General features: G+C 40.1%; 1 protein-coding gene across 1 annotated transcript in view; it reads left to right on the top strand.

Annotated features, from left to right (window-relative positions):
* Positions 1–1,511: 1,511 nt before the first annotated feature.
* The window catches only part of Ulk4 (unc-51 like kinase 4), a 501,941-nt gene continuing 487,379 nt past the window's right edge, over positions 1,512–16,073 (top strand). Inside the window, exons 1-3 of the mRNA XM_076869315.2 lie at positions 1,512–1,583; positions 4,311–4,493; positions 15,856–15,955. Of these exons, the coding sequence (XP_076725430.2) occupies positions 4,356–4,493; positions 15,856–15,955 (238 nt within the window). The 5' untranslated portion in view covers positions 1,512–1,583; positions 4,311–4,355. The remainder of the gene's footprint in view (positions 1,584–4,310; positions 4,494–15,855; positions 15,956–16,073) is intronic.

Below are 16,073 nucleotides of genomic sequence, written 5' to 3'. Positions count from 1 at the left end.
AGCCTCTGGGATTACAGGAGTCCGCCACTGTGCTGGACTCAACTTTTTTTTTTTTTTTTTTTTTAAAGATTAATTAGTTTGTTAAAGTCTGGACCAGAAGTAGCCACTGAGTCATGTCCATGTGTTTTTCAGCTTATCTTTTTGATACTGTCTTAAAATTATCTGTAGCTGGAATTCTTAAACCTTTCTTGGTCATTAACACCTCTATTAAACCCGTGGACTCTAGTCAGAAAAATGTACACGTTTACAAAAATTTTACCTGTCTTAGCAGGTTCATGAATTACCTGGAAGCATCCAAGGAAACCAGGCTAAGAGTCCCCATGATTTAATACTTTTTCTAACATAAACTCTTAGTTATCAAAACTCGGAATAAACTGAAATATTGTATTCGCTAATTTGGGAGTGGTCCAGGAAGAAATATTTTCCATACCAAAGTTGTTAAATGCACAAAATAGTAAGATTCTTGAGAAGGCAGAAAGGGTCTGAAGGAAAATAATACGAGACGTGATTCACCTGAGACCAGAGTACGGCTATTGGCTTACAAAGTGTGGCCTTTGACTAGCAATATTGGCATCTCCTGATAATCTGATAGAAGTGTAAATATTTAGCACCTATATTTACAGAACCATTAGTTCTGTACATGAAGCTAGAAAGCTGTGTTTTGTTAACTAGTGCTCCAGGTGATCTTCATGCTCAAGTTTGAAAATCACTGTGCTAACTTGGGTGGAAGGAGGCAGAAGAGGGGCAGGTGGTTCTCACGTGTCTGGTTGGCGGGAATTTGAAAGCGTGGAGCGTTGTTTATTAAGCCATCAACTCAAGAAGAACTGGTCGGTTTCCTCATCTATAAATTAGGATGATATTCCACAGCCTTTTCTTGTCTCAAGGGTGAGGAACCCGCTTCTGAGCGCTCAGTTGCACGGACTACGCGACTGGTACACCTCGGCTCCTGGAGGACAGTGAAGGCAGGCCTCTACGGCCCCCAACTCTGGAACAACTGTCCAGACAGGTCAGATCTACCTGTACCACACCCCAGTTGAACACGCAGCGGGGCCTTGCAAATTCAGTGACTGGGAACTCTAAGGCTCGGTCCGTTAGCGCCCCGCCTTCCTTCCGGCATTTGCGTGCTGCCATGGATACGCACGGTCGAATCTAAATGCTGAGGGGATGGTCGGCCTGCAAACCCGTTAAGCTGCCATTGTGAGTCCCTCCTCCTCTAGCATGTCTCACCCCGGTCTCGAGCGTGGTTTCACCTAGAGTAGGGTGTGAGGTCGTTAAATTAAGGGAGGCACCCTGGTGGCCCCTCACTTCCGTGCTCCGGCCAATGGGAAAGGAGACAGAGCAGCCAGTGAGCTCCCTGCTGTTCTTCCGGCGTTCTGCGTGCTGCCCTGGTGACAGCGCGGGCTAATCCAAATGCGGAGGGGAGCTGGGCCAGCGAGGCCAGAGAGTGCATCCGCACCTCCGTCATTCTTCGTTGGTTTTCCCCCCGGTAGTGGGCCAGTGGACTGCTCCAGGCCAAGGCCAAGGCGCGCCCACTCGAGCAAGCGGTCCTGTGGCCTGGCGCCTTCGCCCGATCCAGCGACCAGGTGCGTGAGGTAGTGGCTGTAGTGGTTGCGAGTCCAGACTAGAATCTTAGCGGACGTGAAATAGAGTATGGACCCGGAGGGGCCCCGTCTGGCAGCCCTCTCCTGAGCCTTCGCCCACCGCGACCACTAGGCCTCTCTCTGCTGTCTGTTTTGCACAGTTATTGAACTAAAATTCTTCACAACTTCATGGGGCTTTGGTTCGGGGCATACGGGTCACATGTTCCAGGACCCGGGTGCAGGGGGACCAGGCCGTTCCTGCTCTTTGGCTCAGACGATGGGCGATACTGGGGCCACTTCTTAAAACCCAGAGCGGTCGCGTTTTTATAGCCCCTCAGCATTTCCAGGGCTCCAAACTGTCCTGGCTGGCTGATGTTCACCGACCTGGGAGACGGGAGAAGCTGCCCGGGCCACGAGGGGCTGGTGATTACGTAGTGGTTCCAAGCCTGCGCTTAATCAGTCTGTAAAGGGCTGCGAGGAGGATCACCTGTTAGTGGTTAGCACAGTGGTGCTGCCTGTTAAGTCCTCGTGTAAGGCTGATTCGCCAATCTGGGCATGCATTGAGTCGCCTAGAGGCTGTTTATTAACCACCCTCTGGGCCTCGCCTCTAGAGTAGATGCTTTGCATCTGGGAGGCGCCCGAGGATTTGCATTTCTGTTGATTTCCCAGGTGTTGGGATACTTTCAAGTCAGGGAGTCAATACATTTGGTGAGGTGATTTTTACCTGCGTGTTCCCATCGCGTGATCTGTTTCAACGTTCAATGAATGCACGTGTGTAAGTGGCTCTGATTTCTGGCTTCTCGGATGTTTCCTAAGTGGACTTGTAGATTTAAGAAATCACAGAAGATGCACCACACGAGGAAGAATAAACTGTGGGAAGAACATGCTTGGGTGAGATTTATAAAGCAATCTAAGGAAGTGGAGGATGAAAGTCAGGGGAACAGTTTGGGGAACAGGTTGTGATTTGGATAGGCTAACTGAGGGGCTTCTTTTGAGGCTGGCAAGGTGCCGTTTCCTTACCTGGGTGGTAATTACCAGGGTGTTCCTCATAATTTATTAAAATATTATGTTGTGGAGTTTTCTGCATTTTATTTTGCATGTAAGGAGTTAACAGATTTTTAAAGTGCATTAGGAAGTCTTCAGTGGGGAATGTTTTTGGAGTAAGTCAGAATAACCTTAAAGTTTGAAACTTCAAACTTGGAACTTAAGTTTAAAATTTATCTGAATTTTTTTTTTCTTTTAATTGAGATGGTTTCCCTGTGTTGCCAAGATTGCCAGAAACTCCTGGGCACAAGAAGTAGCTGGGACTATAGGTGTAGGCATTGCCTATGATCAAACTCATATTACTCTAAGAAACAGCTCCAGAGAGAGAATTGCTTGAATGCCTCTGAGTGTGGCTTAAAACAGAGGCAGGAGAATTGCCCAGTTCAAGGCCAACCTTGGTAACAAAGGGATTACAGGTGGCACCACTGCCCCTGGCTCTGTTGATTTACTTTCCCCCAAAGATTAGTGATGAACATTTATGTGTTGACAATTGGTTTATTGTCTTTGGAGAAATGCATATTTTTTGCCCTTGTTTGAATTTTTGTTGTAGGAGTTCATTATATGTTCTAAGTATTAATATCAGATATGATTTGAAAAACATTTTCCCATTCACTGGCTTTCTGTTGATAGGGTCCTTTGAACAGAAATTAATTTTTTTTAACTTTCTACATATTTTTTTTTTTTTTTACAACTGAAATTTCATCTTAACAACTGTCAGAATGGCAGTCATCAAGAATACAAACAATAAAATGCTAGAGAGGGTATGTAGAAAAAGGAACACTTGGGCATTGTTGGTGAGATTATAAATTACTACAACCACTATGGAAATCAGTATGGAGATTCTGCAAAAAGCTAGGAATGGAACCACCATGTGATCCAGCTATACCACTCCTCAGTATTTATCCTAAAGAATTAAAGTCGTCATGCTATAATGGTACATGCATACCCATGTTTATAGCAGCACAATTCACAGTAGCTGAGTATAGAACTGGCCTAGATGTCAGTGGACAAATGGATAAAGAAAATGTATGTATGTATACACAAAGAAGTTTTATTCAGCCATAAAGAATGAAATTGTCATTCGCAGGAAAATGGATGAACTTGAGAATGTTAAGTGAAATACGCTAAACTCAAAGTGGGAAATTGTATGTTTCTTACAGATGGAAGCCAGAAAGAAAAAAGGTTTTGGTGGGGGAATCTCATGACAAGGGAGATTAATAGAGGAAAGGGAGGGAGGAGAGGGAAAGGGGAAGTACAGGGAAACAATATTAGGCAAATTACATTGTTATATTGTGTGCATGTAGCAACAAATCCTACCATTATATACAACCATGATGTACCAATAAAAATGTGGAAAGTAAATGTTGACTAGTACTTTGCATTGTACCAGGTTTTCATGGTAAAAAAGATGTCAAGATATATTGGAGAAAAACATCCATTCTGACTTTGTTGCTTATGTTCAAAATGACTTATCTGCACTATTTTTCTTCAGCTCTTGTTGATAGGAAGTTGAATATTGGTTTGTGAATTTTTCTTTTTTCTTTTTCCTTAGCTTTTGTTTATAAAAGGTGAATTTTGAGTTTATAGAATTTAGGTTTACTAACATATATTATCCTTCAGTAATTATTTTGTGCTAATCGTGCAGCTAGCTTGCATTTATAAATGCCATTTTTGTTTACTATTTAGGAGCTAAAGATGCTGTTTTATCATATGTAAGAAGTTGGACCAGAGATGGAAAACTTTATTCTGTATGAGGAGATTGGCAGAGGAAGCAAGACTGTTGTCTACAAAGGGCGACGGAAGGGAACAATCAATTTTGTGGCGATTCTTTGTACTGAAAAGTGCAAAAGGCCTGAAATAACCAACTGGGTGAGTCAAGTGTGTTCTCATCTGTCTGAGGAGGGACGAAGCTACAACCAAGCAAATGTGGCATAAGAATGGAATCTACTGAACTCCTTTTGTCAAATGCCACATTTCCCACCTGGATGGGTTACCTGTCTATTCAGTGCCACCAGTCCTGAAAAATGGCAATTAAACATAACCAGGTTATCACCAATTTAAGACTTTTTGTTGTTTTTTGGTGCAAGGGAAGCTGTATTCTTCTATAATTTAGTGTATGTATATGAAACTTTTGGAAAGGATATTGGGTCAAAGTGACTTGCCTTTGAAGTAACTGTCACTCTACAGCATAGGCTTCTTGGACCCTTCCTTTTAAAAAAAATTGTATTAAAATATAAAGTTTACCACCTTGGTGTTTTAAATTTTACAGTTCAGTGATAAGTACATTCATACTGTTATGCTAGCACCATCACCATCCTCTTCCATAACTATTCATCTTGTAAAACTAAAACTCTCTACCCATAAAAAAATCAATTCTGGGACTGGGGTCATAGCTTAGTGGTAGAGCGCTTGCCTCACATGTGTGAGGCCCTGGGTTTGATCCTCAGCACCACATAAAAATAAAGAGATTGTGTCCATTTACAACTAAAAAAAAATTGAAAAATCAATTCTGTCCCTCCAGCTCCTCGCAACCACCACTCTATTTTATTTTGTCCTTAGGCTTTTGATGCCTGTAGGTACCTCCTATAAGTGGTATCATACAGTGTATGTGTGATTGATTCATTTTTGTATAATGTCCTCAAGGTTCATCTGTGTTGTAGCATGCCACAATTTTTCCTTTTTAGACCAACCTAGTACATGCTACATTTTGCTTCATATATCAATATCCATTTCAGTTGCTTCCATGTTTTAACTATTGTGGATAATACTGCTATAAATATGCATGTACAAATATCTCCTGCTGGGCTGGGGATGTGGCTCAAGCGGTAGCGCGCTCGCCTGGCATGCGTGCGGCCTGGGTTCGATCCTCAACACCGCATACAAAGATGTTGTGTCCGCTGAAAACTAAAAAAAAAATAAATATTTAAAAAAAAAAAAAAATCTCCTGCTTTCAGTTCCTTTACAAATATACCGAGAGGTGGTATGGCTGGATCCTATGGTAATACTCCATATTTTGAGGAACCACTATGCTGTTTTCCATAGTGGATATACATTTTAGGCTTTCAATCAACAGTGTATGAGGGTTCCAGTTTCTCCATATCACCACCAATACTTGTTATGGTGTTTTTTTATGGCCAAAACATTGTTTTGACTTGCATTTTTCTAATGACGAGTGATGTTGCATAGCATTTCACGTGATCATTGACTATTGTATTTTTTTTTTTTTTTGGGGGTGGTGCATGCTGGACAAATGCTATATCATTGAGCCACATCCCTGCTCTATATATTTTTAGAGATATATCTATATTCTAGTTATTTGTCCGTTTTATTTTTCTATTTTGTGGAACTGAGTGCTTGAATCCAGGGGTTGCTGAGGCTGGCTGGAACTTATGATCCTCCTGTCTCGGCCTCTCAAGTTGTTGGGATTATAAGTATGTACCTGGTTCTTTGCCGGTGTTTTAATGTGATTAAGTTTTACGAGTTCTCAAAAAATTGATCTCATCCCATATGATTTGCAAATGTTTTCTCATTCCCTAGATTGAATTTTTCACTGTTGATAGTTTGTACAAAAGTTTTTAATTTTTAAGAAGTCTAGTTTTTTCTTTCATTGCTTATCCTTTTGGTGTTATGTCTCAAAAATCACTGCCAAATCTAATGTTGTGAAGCTTTTGTCCTATAATTTCTTGAGTTATATAGTTTTAACTTTTAAAAATTTTTTGCTGTAGATAGACAGAATACTTTTATTTTTATATAGAGCTGAGGATTGAACCCTGTGCCTCACATCTGCTAGGCAAGTTCTCTACCACTTGGCTATAACCTCAGCCCTAGTTTTAATTTTTGTGTATAGGTCTTTGATTCATTTTGTGTTAGTTTTCTATATGGTATTAGATAAGGGTCCCAATTTGTGTGTTTTTGCATGTGAACATCCAGTTTTCCTAGTATCATTTGTTGTAAAGACTGTTATTTCCCCCATTGAATAATTTTGGCACTTTTGTTTGAAAGTCATTTGTATCTGTGAGAATTCATTTCTTGGCTCTGTACTATTCCATTGGCCTGTGTCTTGTTCTTATTATACTTATTATAGCTTTGAAGTTAAGTGTTGCTATTAGGAAGTGTGCATCCTCCTACTTGTTGTTCTTTTGCAATATCATTTTGGTTATTTGGCATGCCTTGAGATTGTGTGTGAATTTTTGTTCAGGTTTTTGTACTTATGCAAAAAACCTGGAATTTTGGTAGGGATTACATTGAATGGCTAGGTTGTGTTGGCTAGTATTGACATCTTAAATCTTCTTCATGAACATGGGATATGTTTCCATTTGTCTTTTTTTTAAAAGTTTGTTCAATAGGGCAGGGGTTGTGGCTCCGTTTTAGAGTGCTTGCCTAGCATGTGTGAGGCACTGGGTCCTAGCACCACATAAAAATAAATAAATAAAATAAAAAAATAATTTGGAAATAAAAAAATTCAACAATGTTTTGCAGTTTTCATTATATACAAGTCTTACCTCTTTATTTAATACTTATGAAATTTATTTTTTTCTTCACAGTGTTGGGGATTATACCCAGGCCATGTTAGGCAAGCACTGTCATTGAGCTATAGTGCTCCCCCCACTCACCCGCCATTTTATTCTTTTTGATGGTATTATAAATGGAATTGTTTTCTTTATTTCATTTTCAAATTTATTTGTTAGTGTATAGAAGTAAAGCTAATTTTGGAGTGTTGACTTTGTACCGTGCTACTTGACTGTTTATTCTGCTAGTGTTTTTTTTTTTTTTTTTTTTTTTTTTGGTACGGGGGATTGAACTCTGGGGCACTCGACCAATGAGCCACATTCCCAGTCCTATTTTGTAATTTTGTATTTTATTTATTTAGAGACGGGGTCTCACTGAGTTGCTTAGTGCTTCACTTTTGCTGAGGCTGGCTTTGAACCTATGATCCTCCTGCCTCAGCCTCCAGAGCTGTTGGAATTATAGGCATGTGCCACTGCACCAGGCTCTGCTGGATTTTTGTATGTGGAATTTTTAGGGCTTTCTACATATAAAATCAATTATGTCATCTGCAAGCAGAGAATTTTGTTTTTCTAATTAGGAAGGAAAGTAAAATTCTTAACTAAATATTCTAGCTGGGACTTCTAATACTATGAATAAAACTGAGAGTGGATATTCTTGCTTTATTCCTGATCTTATAGGAGAAGCTTTCAACCTTTCACCATTGAGTATGTTGCTTGCTTTGGTTTTTCAAATACAGATTTCATGTGTTGAGATAGTTTCCTTCCATTCCTAGTTTGAGGTTTTTTTCACAACAAGTGTTAACTTTTGCCAAGTGTTTTTTTTTTTTTTTCTGCATTTAGTTAGATGATCATGTGCCGTTTTTCTTCATTCCATCAATGTGGTATGTTGTCTTGATTTCATATGTTAAACTATATTTGTTTTAGGAATAAATATACTTGGCTATGGTGTATAATTCTTTTAATATGTTGAATTCAGTTAGTGTTTTGTTGGACATGCTGTTTTTAAAGTTTTTAAAATTTTTAGTTATAGGTGGACACAATATTTTAATTTTATTTTTATGTGGTGCTGCTAAGGATCGAACCCAGTGCCTCACACATGCTAGGTGAGCGCTATACCTCTGAGCCACAACCCCCAGCTCTGTTTGGACCTTTCTGTAACTACAGCTTCAGGTATCCTAATTTACAAGTCACCTCTTTCAGGATACTACTGGGTAATCTATCTAGCTAACATAGTAAAGTCATTTTTGTTAAAGTGTCATCCCTTTCTCTGATCACATTCCATTGGCATTTTGGAGTCCATCAGTGGCTTAATTTAGGGGTGGTGGTGAATAATTGGGAATTTTCAGAGTCTACAATAGACCATCAGGTGGGAAGATTTTCGGCAGGAGACTTTGTGACACTTTTGAAACTTATCAAGGTCCGGAATGAGTGCCACCTCTATTAAATCTCTTGACTCTTTCACCCTGGCAGGGGACCTGATCACAGCAGGGAGACATTCTTGCCAGGAGAATGCAATTTGTGACACATACTGCAAATGCCAGATGTGAAAGTGGATGCCAGAATCCCAGTGAAAACATGTTAGTAACTGGTGCCGTTCCAAGTACAACAAATGTGATTGAGAATTGTGCTGGATACCAGGAGGAGTGCTTATGTAGGGCTGGGGTTTTGGGGGTCTTGGGTCCTAGGCACAACTAAGTAGAGTCCTGGAGCCATGACTTAACTGGCTGGATGAACTTGGTCAAGTCGTCGAACTTGTTTAAGCCTCATCTTCAGTGGGAAAATCTAAAGTTCTTTATAAAAAGGGAAAATAGCAGTACTCACCTAAAGAGTTGAGAATTTACCATGAAAATCTACCCAAAAATCTGTAATGTCATTTTTTTCCTTCCACATTAATTATTGTCATTACTCTTATTTCTGAGTTGACTAAGGATAAACTCTGATTTTTCTGTCAGTTCTTCCTAAGCCCTTCATATTTCTTTCCCTGGTGTTTCCACAGTACCTGGTTCCTGGACTCTTCTTTAAAATACTGAATCCTATCCATACTGGTTAATGAATGACTGAGTGCCTTGTGTGGCTGCTGTGGCCTGTTCTTGGGACCTCTGATCCCACCCTCTGGCATCACAAGTGGTCACAAGACATCTGGCCAGTGCCCATATCTGTGGCTGATGACCTATTTTGAACATCACCTCTTTCTGTAACAGGATTTATCAATTTTACTGTTTGTCTTCCCATGTCTGACTCTATCATAGCTCCAAGCTCACCATTTACACTCATTCATTCAACATGTACTTACTGGGTCCCTGCTCTGTTCTGGCACATTTCTAGTCCCTGGAGATCCAGCAGTGAGGAAGACAAAGTCCCTATCCTCAGGAAACTTCCATTTTGTTTGGAAAGATCTGTAATAGTTACTAGTGTTGGTTGCCAGAAGAAAAATAAAGCAGGTAATGGAAAGAATGATGATGGTCACTGCATAGTTAGGCTAGCTGGAAGGATCCTGAGGTGAAATGTGGGCAGAGGTGAGGGAGGGAGGGAGGGAGCCAGCCAAGGGAGTGTCTGGGGTGGAGAATGTGGATAACCAGGCAAAGGAAGCAGCAAGTGTACAGGCCTGGAGGTTGGAGAAAGTTTGGTGTGGGTGAGGAGCAGGAGAGACCAGTGTGGCCAGGACATGGTAGTTGGGGAGGGACCCTTGCTGGTGGGAAGATTTACAGGGTTTTCAGGAGGGGAGTGACAGGCTCCTGAGTAAGTTCTCTTTGGCATCTGTATGGAGAAGAGATTGTGCAGATTGGATAGAATTGGGGAGCTAGTTGGGAGACCATTGTAAGGGGGAATGGTGGTGACTGGGACTAGGGTGGTTACAGTAGAGATGGTGAGAAGTCATAGATAGGGGGTTTATTTACATACTCATTCAAGGTAGACTTTCAAATTTTCTTTTTTTTAAAATTTATTTTTAGCTGTAGTTGGACACAATATATTTTATTTTTATGTGGTGCTGAGGATCTCGAACCCAGCGCCTCACACATGCTAGCTGAGTGCTCTACCTCTGAGCCACAACCCCAGCCCCTCAAATTTTCTTTCAGAAGTTTTGTCCAGTAAGTTCTTTTGAGGTATTGTTTATGATAAAACGCACAGATCAGTCTACAATTCAACGGCTTCTTTTTCCTCAGTATTGGAGAATAAATCCACGCGTGCTTTACCACTGAGCTATGTCTCCAGCCTTCCCTATCACCCACTTTTATTTCGAGACAGGGTCTTGCTAAGTTGCCAAGGCAAGTCTTGAACTTGAGATCCACCTGGCTCAAGTCTTTTGAGTTGCTAGGATTACAGGTGTATTCCACCATACTTAGTTCATATTTGATGACTTCAATTAAACGTATGCAGTCTTACAAATCTCCAAGTCAAGATAGAGTATATCCCTCTTTGCAGAAAATACCTCATGCCTCTTTACAAATATTTGTTCTTCAATACCCTTCTGTAACGACTACCCTTATTTCTGGCATTGAAGATTTTTTTCCTTAAACCTCAAATAAATGGATTCCTGTGGTGACTCTTGTGTTGTACTTCTTTTTATTATCATACTTTTGAGATTTATCTGTTATTGCAAGTATTATAGTCACTTTATTAAAAAGTATACATTTTGTGTGTGTGTGTGTGTGTGTGTGTGGGGGGGTGCTTAACCATTGAGCTATATCCCCAGCCCTTTTTATATTTTATTTTGAGATGGGGAATCTCCAAGTTACTTAGAGGCTTATTAAGTTGCTGAGGCTGGCTTTGAATTCATGATACTCCTGCCTCAGCCTCCTGAGCAACTGGAATTACAAATTACAAGTATGTTCCACTGTGTCCAGCTTGAGTCTTTTTATAGAAATAAAACATACATGCAAAAAAGTATACAATCATAATTGTTCAAATTTTCCTGAAGATGTGCTTAGCATCCAGCACCCAGCCACAGAACATGAGCAATATTCTACAGACCATTCATACCTCTTTTCAGACCCTCTCCTCCCCAAGCATGATGACGGTCCTGCCTTCTTACATTACAGATATTGTCTTGTTGGTTTTGAGCTTATATGAACAGATAATTTTGGGTTCTTTTGTAAAGTGGAACTGAGAGTTTGGGTCATGAATTGGATATGAGATATGAAAGAGAAGCCAAAGATTATAATTTTGGACCAGGTGACTGGATTGATAGTAATGTCATTTCCTAAGAGGGGAAAGTCTAGGTATGAGGGTTCATTGGGCACTTAAATTTTAGGTTCCCATTTTACATACAAATGGATATGTAAAGACATTGAGTGTTTGAGTCTACATTTAGGGGGAAGTTCAGGGTGGAGTTGAATTTTTGAGTGTCATTAGCTGGTAGGTATTAGGTGAACATGAGAAGATGGGTGAGCACTAAGGACCTTCACTGCAACACATAGCATAAGCAGAAGTAGCAAAGTAGTATGAAAGGGAGCATCCAGTGAAAGGAGAGCTGGAAAAGAATGGGATGATGTGCTGTGGACTGACTTGGTCATTGCCCGTTCTGGCTTGCTTTCTTGTTCTGCAGACTCGGGGAAGCTACAAACAGCAATTCTCCAATTTATAGAGTTTTTGATGAAATTTTCCCCTTTAGATGTACTAGAGGAGACTTGGTTTCCAAACTGATGTAAGTGATGAGAGAGGCCTCAAGGGACCGATTTGTCAGCTCAGGTTGGGCTGAGACTGGTGGTGCTGGATGTCTGTCTTAGTGGTGGCAGAGGTAACACACTAGCTGACAACTGTTTCTGGTTGTGGCTTAGTTTTTTGGTGTGATTTTTGGGAATCTTTTCTGGAAGTTCAGTTTAGAAGCTGTTCAATGAACCTTATTGACAATTGTTTGAGTTTCCCATGCCCCTGAAGGGGTTCTTTTGTTGCCAGAGTGAATTCAGTTTTCTGAAGCTAAAAACTTTGACCAAATATGTGGTGTCATGGAAATCAAGTAAAGAAAGTGATGCAGGGAGAAGAGAAATCAGTTGTGTGAAATGCAGTTGATAAGGTGAGGACTGAGAATTTGACAACAGAGGCCACTGATGATCTTAAAGAAGTGGTTTTGGTGAATTGCTGTGGATAAAAGCCGGAACTGGCTTAAGAGGAAGCGGGAGGAAGTGGAGGCCACTCTTGAGTTTTGATGAAGCAAGGAGCAGAGAAATAGGGTGACAGCTGGATGGCAATATGGGGCATTAGAAGCTACATGTGACTCCTGATGAGAGACCTCAAATCCCAGGGCTTGAAGCAGATGGCCTGTTTTCTTAGGTGAAGGAAGTCTTGGATTTATAAGCTGGTTTCACCAAATGCCTCTTAGCTGTTGTTTGTCTCTGCTGTCTTTATTGCTTGGCTCTGTGTATAAGGCCACTTTACAGTTGCTGGGTGACAATATCTTTAGCCATCATGCCAGTTTTCCTGGGTAGTAAGGGGGTGCTTAGGTGTTACTTGGTGTCTTGAATAAAACCCCTTTAAAGTTTCCTAGGAAACTTCAGCCAGTGACTTGACTAACATCTTGGTGCCTTTCCTCTGCCCCCTCACCTGTACAGAAAGTGAGGAAGTGTTTTTTCTGGCAAGGCACGAAGCTGTCTTTGGCAATATGGGAACTCTGTATTAAGCATATAGGTGAAAGGGGTATTAGGTAAGCCACTGGAGCCTCTCCACAGAGATAATTGCAGGGAATGAGCCAATATAAAGGGAAAATGAATGTAGGGTAGGGAGGAGATGGCTGTCAAAGTGAAGTTTGCATGGGATCTTGTATACCTGAGGAAATGGTGGCTTTTGAAAGGAGGGTGGATAGTTGAGAGGAGAATGGGATAGAGAGAAGGATGCTGCTTGATAGACCTGGTGTCAGGAGCAAGAGAAAGTCCTGAGGGATTTTGCCGTCTCTGAAATTAGCAGTCATCAATTAAGAGGTGGGAGGAGGGGAAGGCAGGATTAGAGGTTTGAGGAAAGAGGAGGTGAGAATAGCCTCTTGAAGGTTAGGTAATTTGGGGGCCTTTTGAGATTTTGACCTGGTGGTTTGTGTCTACTTCAGCTGCTTGAATATATGCAGGATTGTAGAAGGCTGAATTTAGCTGTAATTGGGATCTAGGACAAGGGAAAGGGAAGTGAGTGTACTCACAGGCATGTGTGGTAGATTTGGGAGGTCATGATTATTAGGAAAAACTAGCAACACTTCTCTCAAATATAATGGGGGCCACAAATCTAATTGTATGTTTCCTAGTTGCTACATTGAAAAAAGAAAAAAGGGACTAGGGGTGTAGCTCGGTGGTAGAGCACCTGCCTTACATGTGCAAGGTTCGGGTTTGAGATTTGATTTCAGGCAACACACACAAACACAAAGGTGAAATTAACTTAAATGTATAACTCAATAAATACAGTACCTTATTTCAACACGTAATTTTTAATCAAAACTTGGTCATTTCCATTCATTCAGGTATTAAGTTTTCAGAATCTGGTATATATTTTATACTTAGAACATATATGTTCATATTTTGGCTGCTTTGCAATTGCACTGTATGGCAAGCAGCTCCTATATTGTATAGTACAGATCTGCAGAGTAACTATGGGTGGTTGAGGTGGGGGTAGGCGGCAAGGTTGCCAGAAATGATGTGGCCCTGTAATGAGCACTGGAAGAGTAGGTACTGGGTGGAAGTCGAATACTGGGGAGTGTCAGAGTGTGCTGAGGCCTGAATTCTGATGGTGAATCTGTGGGAATTTCATCTCTCTTTCTTGATCTTTCTTGATCACTCTGATTATTGTTTTTCTCGTCTGTTTTCTAAATCATCTTCCTCTAATTGTGTTACACTATGAGCTTATCTAGTTCTGAGAGTGTACCACATATTTCATTTTTAAAAAAGCTCTATTTCTAAATAAGGTGACAATAGGATTTGTGATCTTTTTTAAAAAAATAAGAATCTGAGGCACTTTTGTACTTATCAGCCATTCTAGGTATTTTCAAAGACTTCTTAAAATTGTATAAGTTTAAAATACAACATGTTTTCACTTACATCTACATAGTGAAATGATTACTACAGGTAAGCAATTTAATATAACTCATTTTATATAGTAAAGATGTATGTGTGTGTGTGTGTGTGTGTGTGTGTGTAGAGCACCTACGATCTAGTCTCTTGGATAATTTCCAGTAAAACTACAGAATTAGCTACAGTCTGCATGCTGTATTTTTGGGTCTTAGACTTATTCATCTTGCATAACTGCAATTTTGTGCTTTTTGACCTTCATCTCCCCATTTCTCTCCCCCTCCCACTTCTGGTTAGCCTCTGTTCTATTTTGTATTTACATAATCCACTTTTTTTGGTAGATTATTTTCAATCCCCGGGGATTGAATCCAGGGATGCTTAACCACTAAGCTACATCTCCAGCTCTTTTCATTTTCTATTTTGAGATAGGGCCTTGCTAAGTTGCTGAGGCCGACTTTGAATTCGTGATCTTCCCTCCTCCAGAATGACTGGGCATGTGCCACTGTACCTGGTTTATAATCCACTTTTTAAAAAGATTTAATTCTAAGTCTTGATGATTGACTTCTAATGCACATAGCTTTGTGATTTTAGTTTTCATATTTAATGGAATTTTAAAGCAAAGCCCCTGAAGCAATTTAGTATTTTTAAGTTGACAGACTTTTGCATTTTTGTTTTTAGTGCACAAGTATTAAGGTTAAATAAAAATATACAGTTTTAAGATCACTGTGTTCATTGTGATTTCTTTTAATAATCTGGATAAATTGATATTAGGACTCATTATGAGTATTTTTGAAAAAGAAGATTGTAAAATCCTGAGTTCTTTTAAATGTCATAAAAGTAATGCATACTCATAATAGGAAATCTGGACAATATAGAAAAATGGATAGGAAAAAAAGGTGCACACATTTTCTTTGAGATGGGGTATTATGATGTTGCCCAAGCTGACCTTGAACTTGAGACCTTCTTACCTCGGCCTCTCAAGTGGCTGGGATTACAGGCAAGCACCACCACAATGTGTGATGGCTTTATTTATTTTTTTAGTATCCCATCATATCTATTCTCTGTGTATATAAGGTGCAACAGTTATTAACTAAGCTTTGTGTTCTGAGCACCTTTAAGGTAGGTGAGGCTAAGCTATGATATTCAATAGTTTAACATTAAATGCATTTTCTACTTACAGTATTTTCAATTTAGGATGGATTTATTGGACTACAACCTCATAAGTCAAAGAGCATCTATATTTCTACTAACAGCTGCATGTACATCTTCTAGTTATTAACCGTAAATCTTGAACAATCTGTATTTACGCAGATGCATATCTTTTTTTGTTGTTGCGGTGCTGGGGATTGAACCCATGGCCTTGTACATGCAAGGCAAGTACTCTATCAACTGAGCTATATCCTCAGCCCCCAGATGCATGTTTTTTAAGATTATACACTGTTAGCATTTTTCCATGTGACTGGCCTTCCTAACCATTATTTCTAATGTCTGTAAGTAAATTCCACCACTTTTCTAATATATTTTTAGTTGTAAATAAACACACAGTATCTTTGGTTTTTAATGTGGTACTGAGGATCCAACCCAGCGCCTCACACATGTGAGGCAGGTGCTTTACCACTGAGCTACAACCCCAGTCCATTTTCCACTGTTTTCTTATCCATGTCCCAATTACATAGTTAGGTGCTTCTCATATCTAAGAGTTTAAGAACTTCTTAAAGTGAACACTGTATGTTTTTATAGGTCCGTCTCACCCATGAAATTAAACACAAGAATATTGTAACTTTTCACGAATGGTATGAAACAAGCAATCATCTCTGGATGGTGGTGGAACTCTGCACAGGTAAGACTGTAAGGCATGCTCTGAAGTAGTCCCCTGATGCAGTATTGAAATGTAGTGTATGTTTGTATTTACCTTTTTAAAAAATTTGGTGGCACTGTGGAATTGAACTCAGTCTCAT

This window comes from Callospermophilus lateralis, chromosome 1 (genome assembly GCF_048772815.1).
Source record: "Callospermophilus lateralis isolate mCalLat2 chromosome 1, mCalLat2.hap1, whole genome shotgun sequence".
Classification (NCBI taxonomy): Eukaryota; Metazoa; Chordata; class Mammalia; order Rodentia; family Sciuridae; genus Callospermophilus; species Callospermophilus lateralis.
The sequence above is the reverse complement of the archived record's forward strand: the minus strand, read 5'-3'. Positions and strand labels throughout refer to the sequence as shown.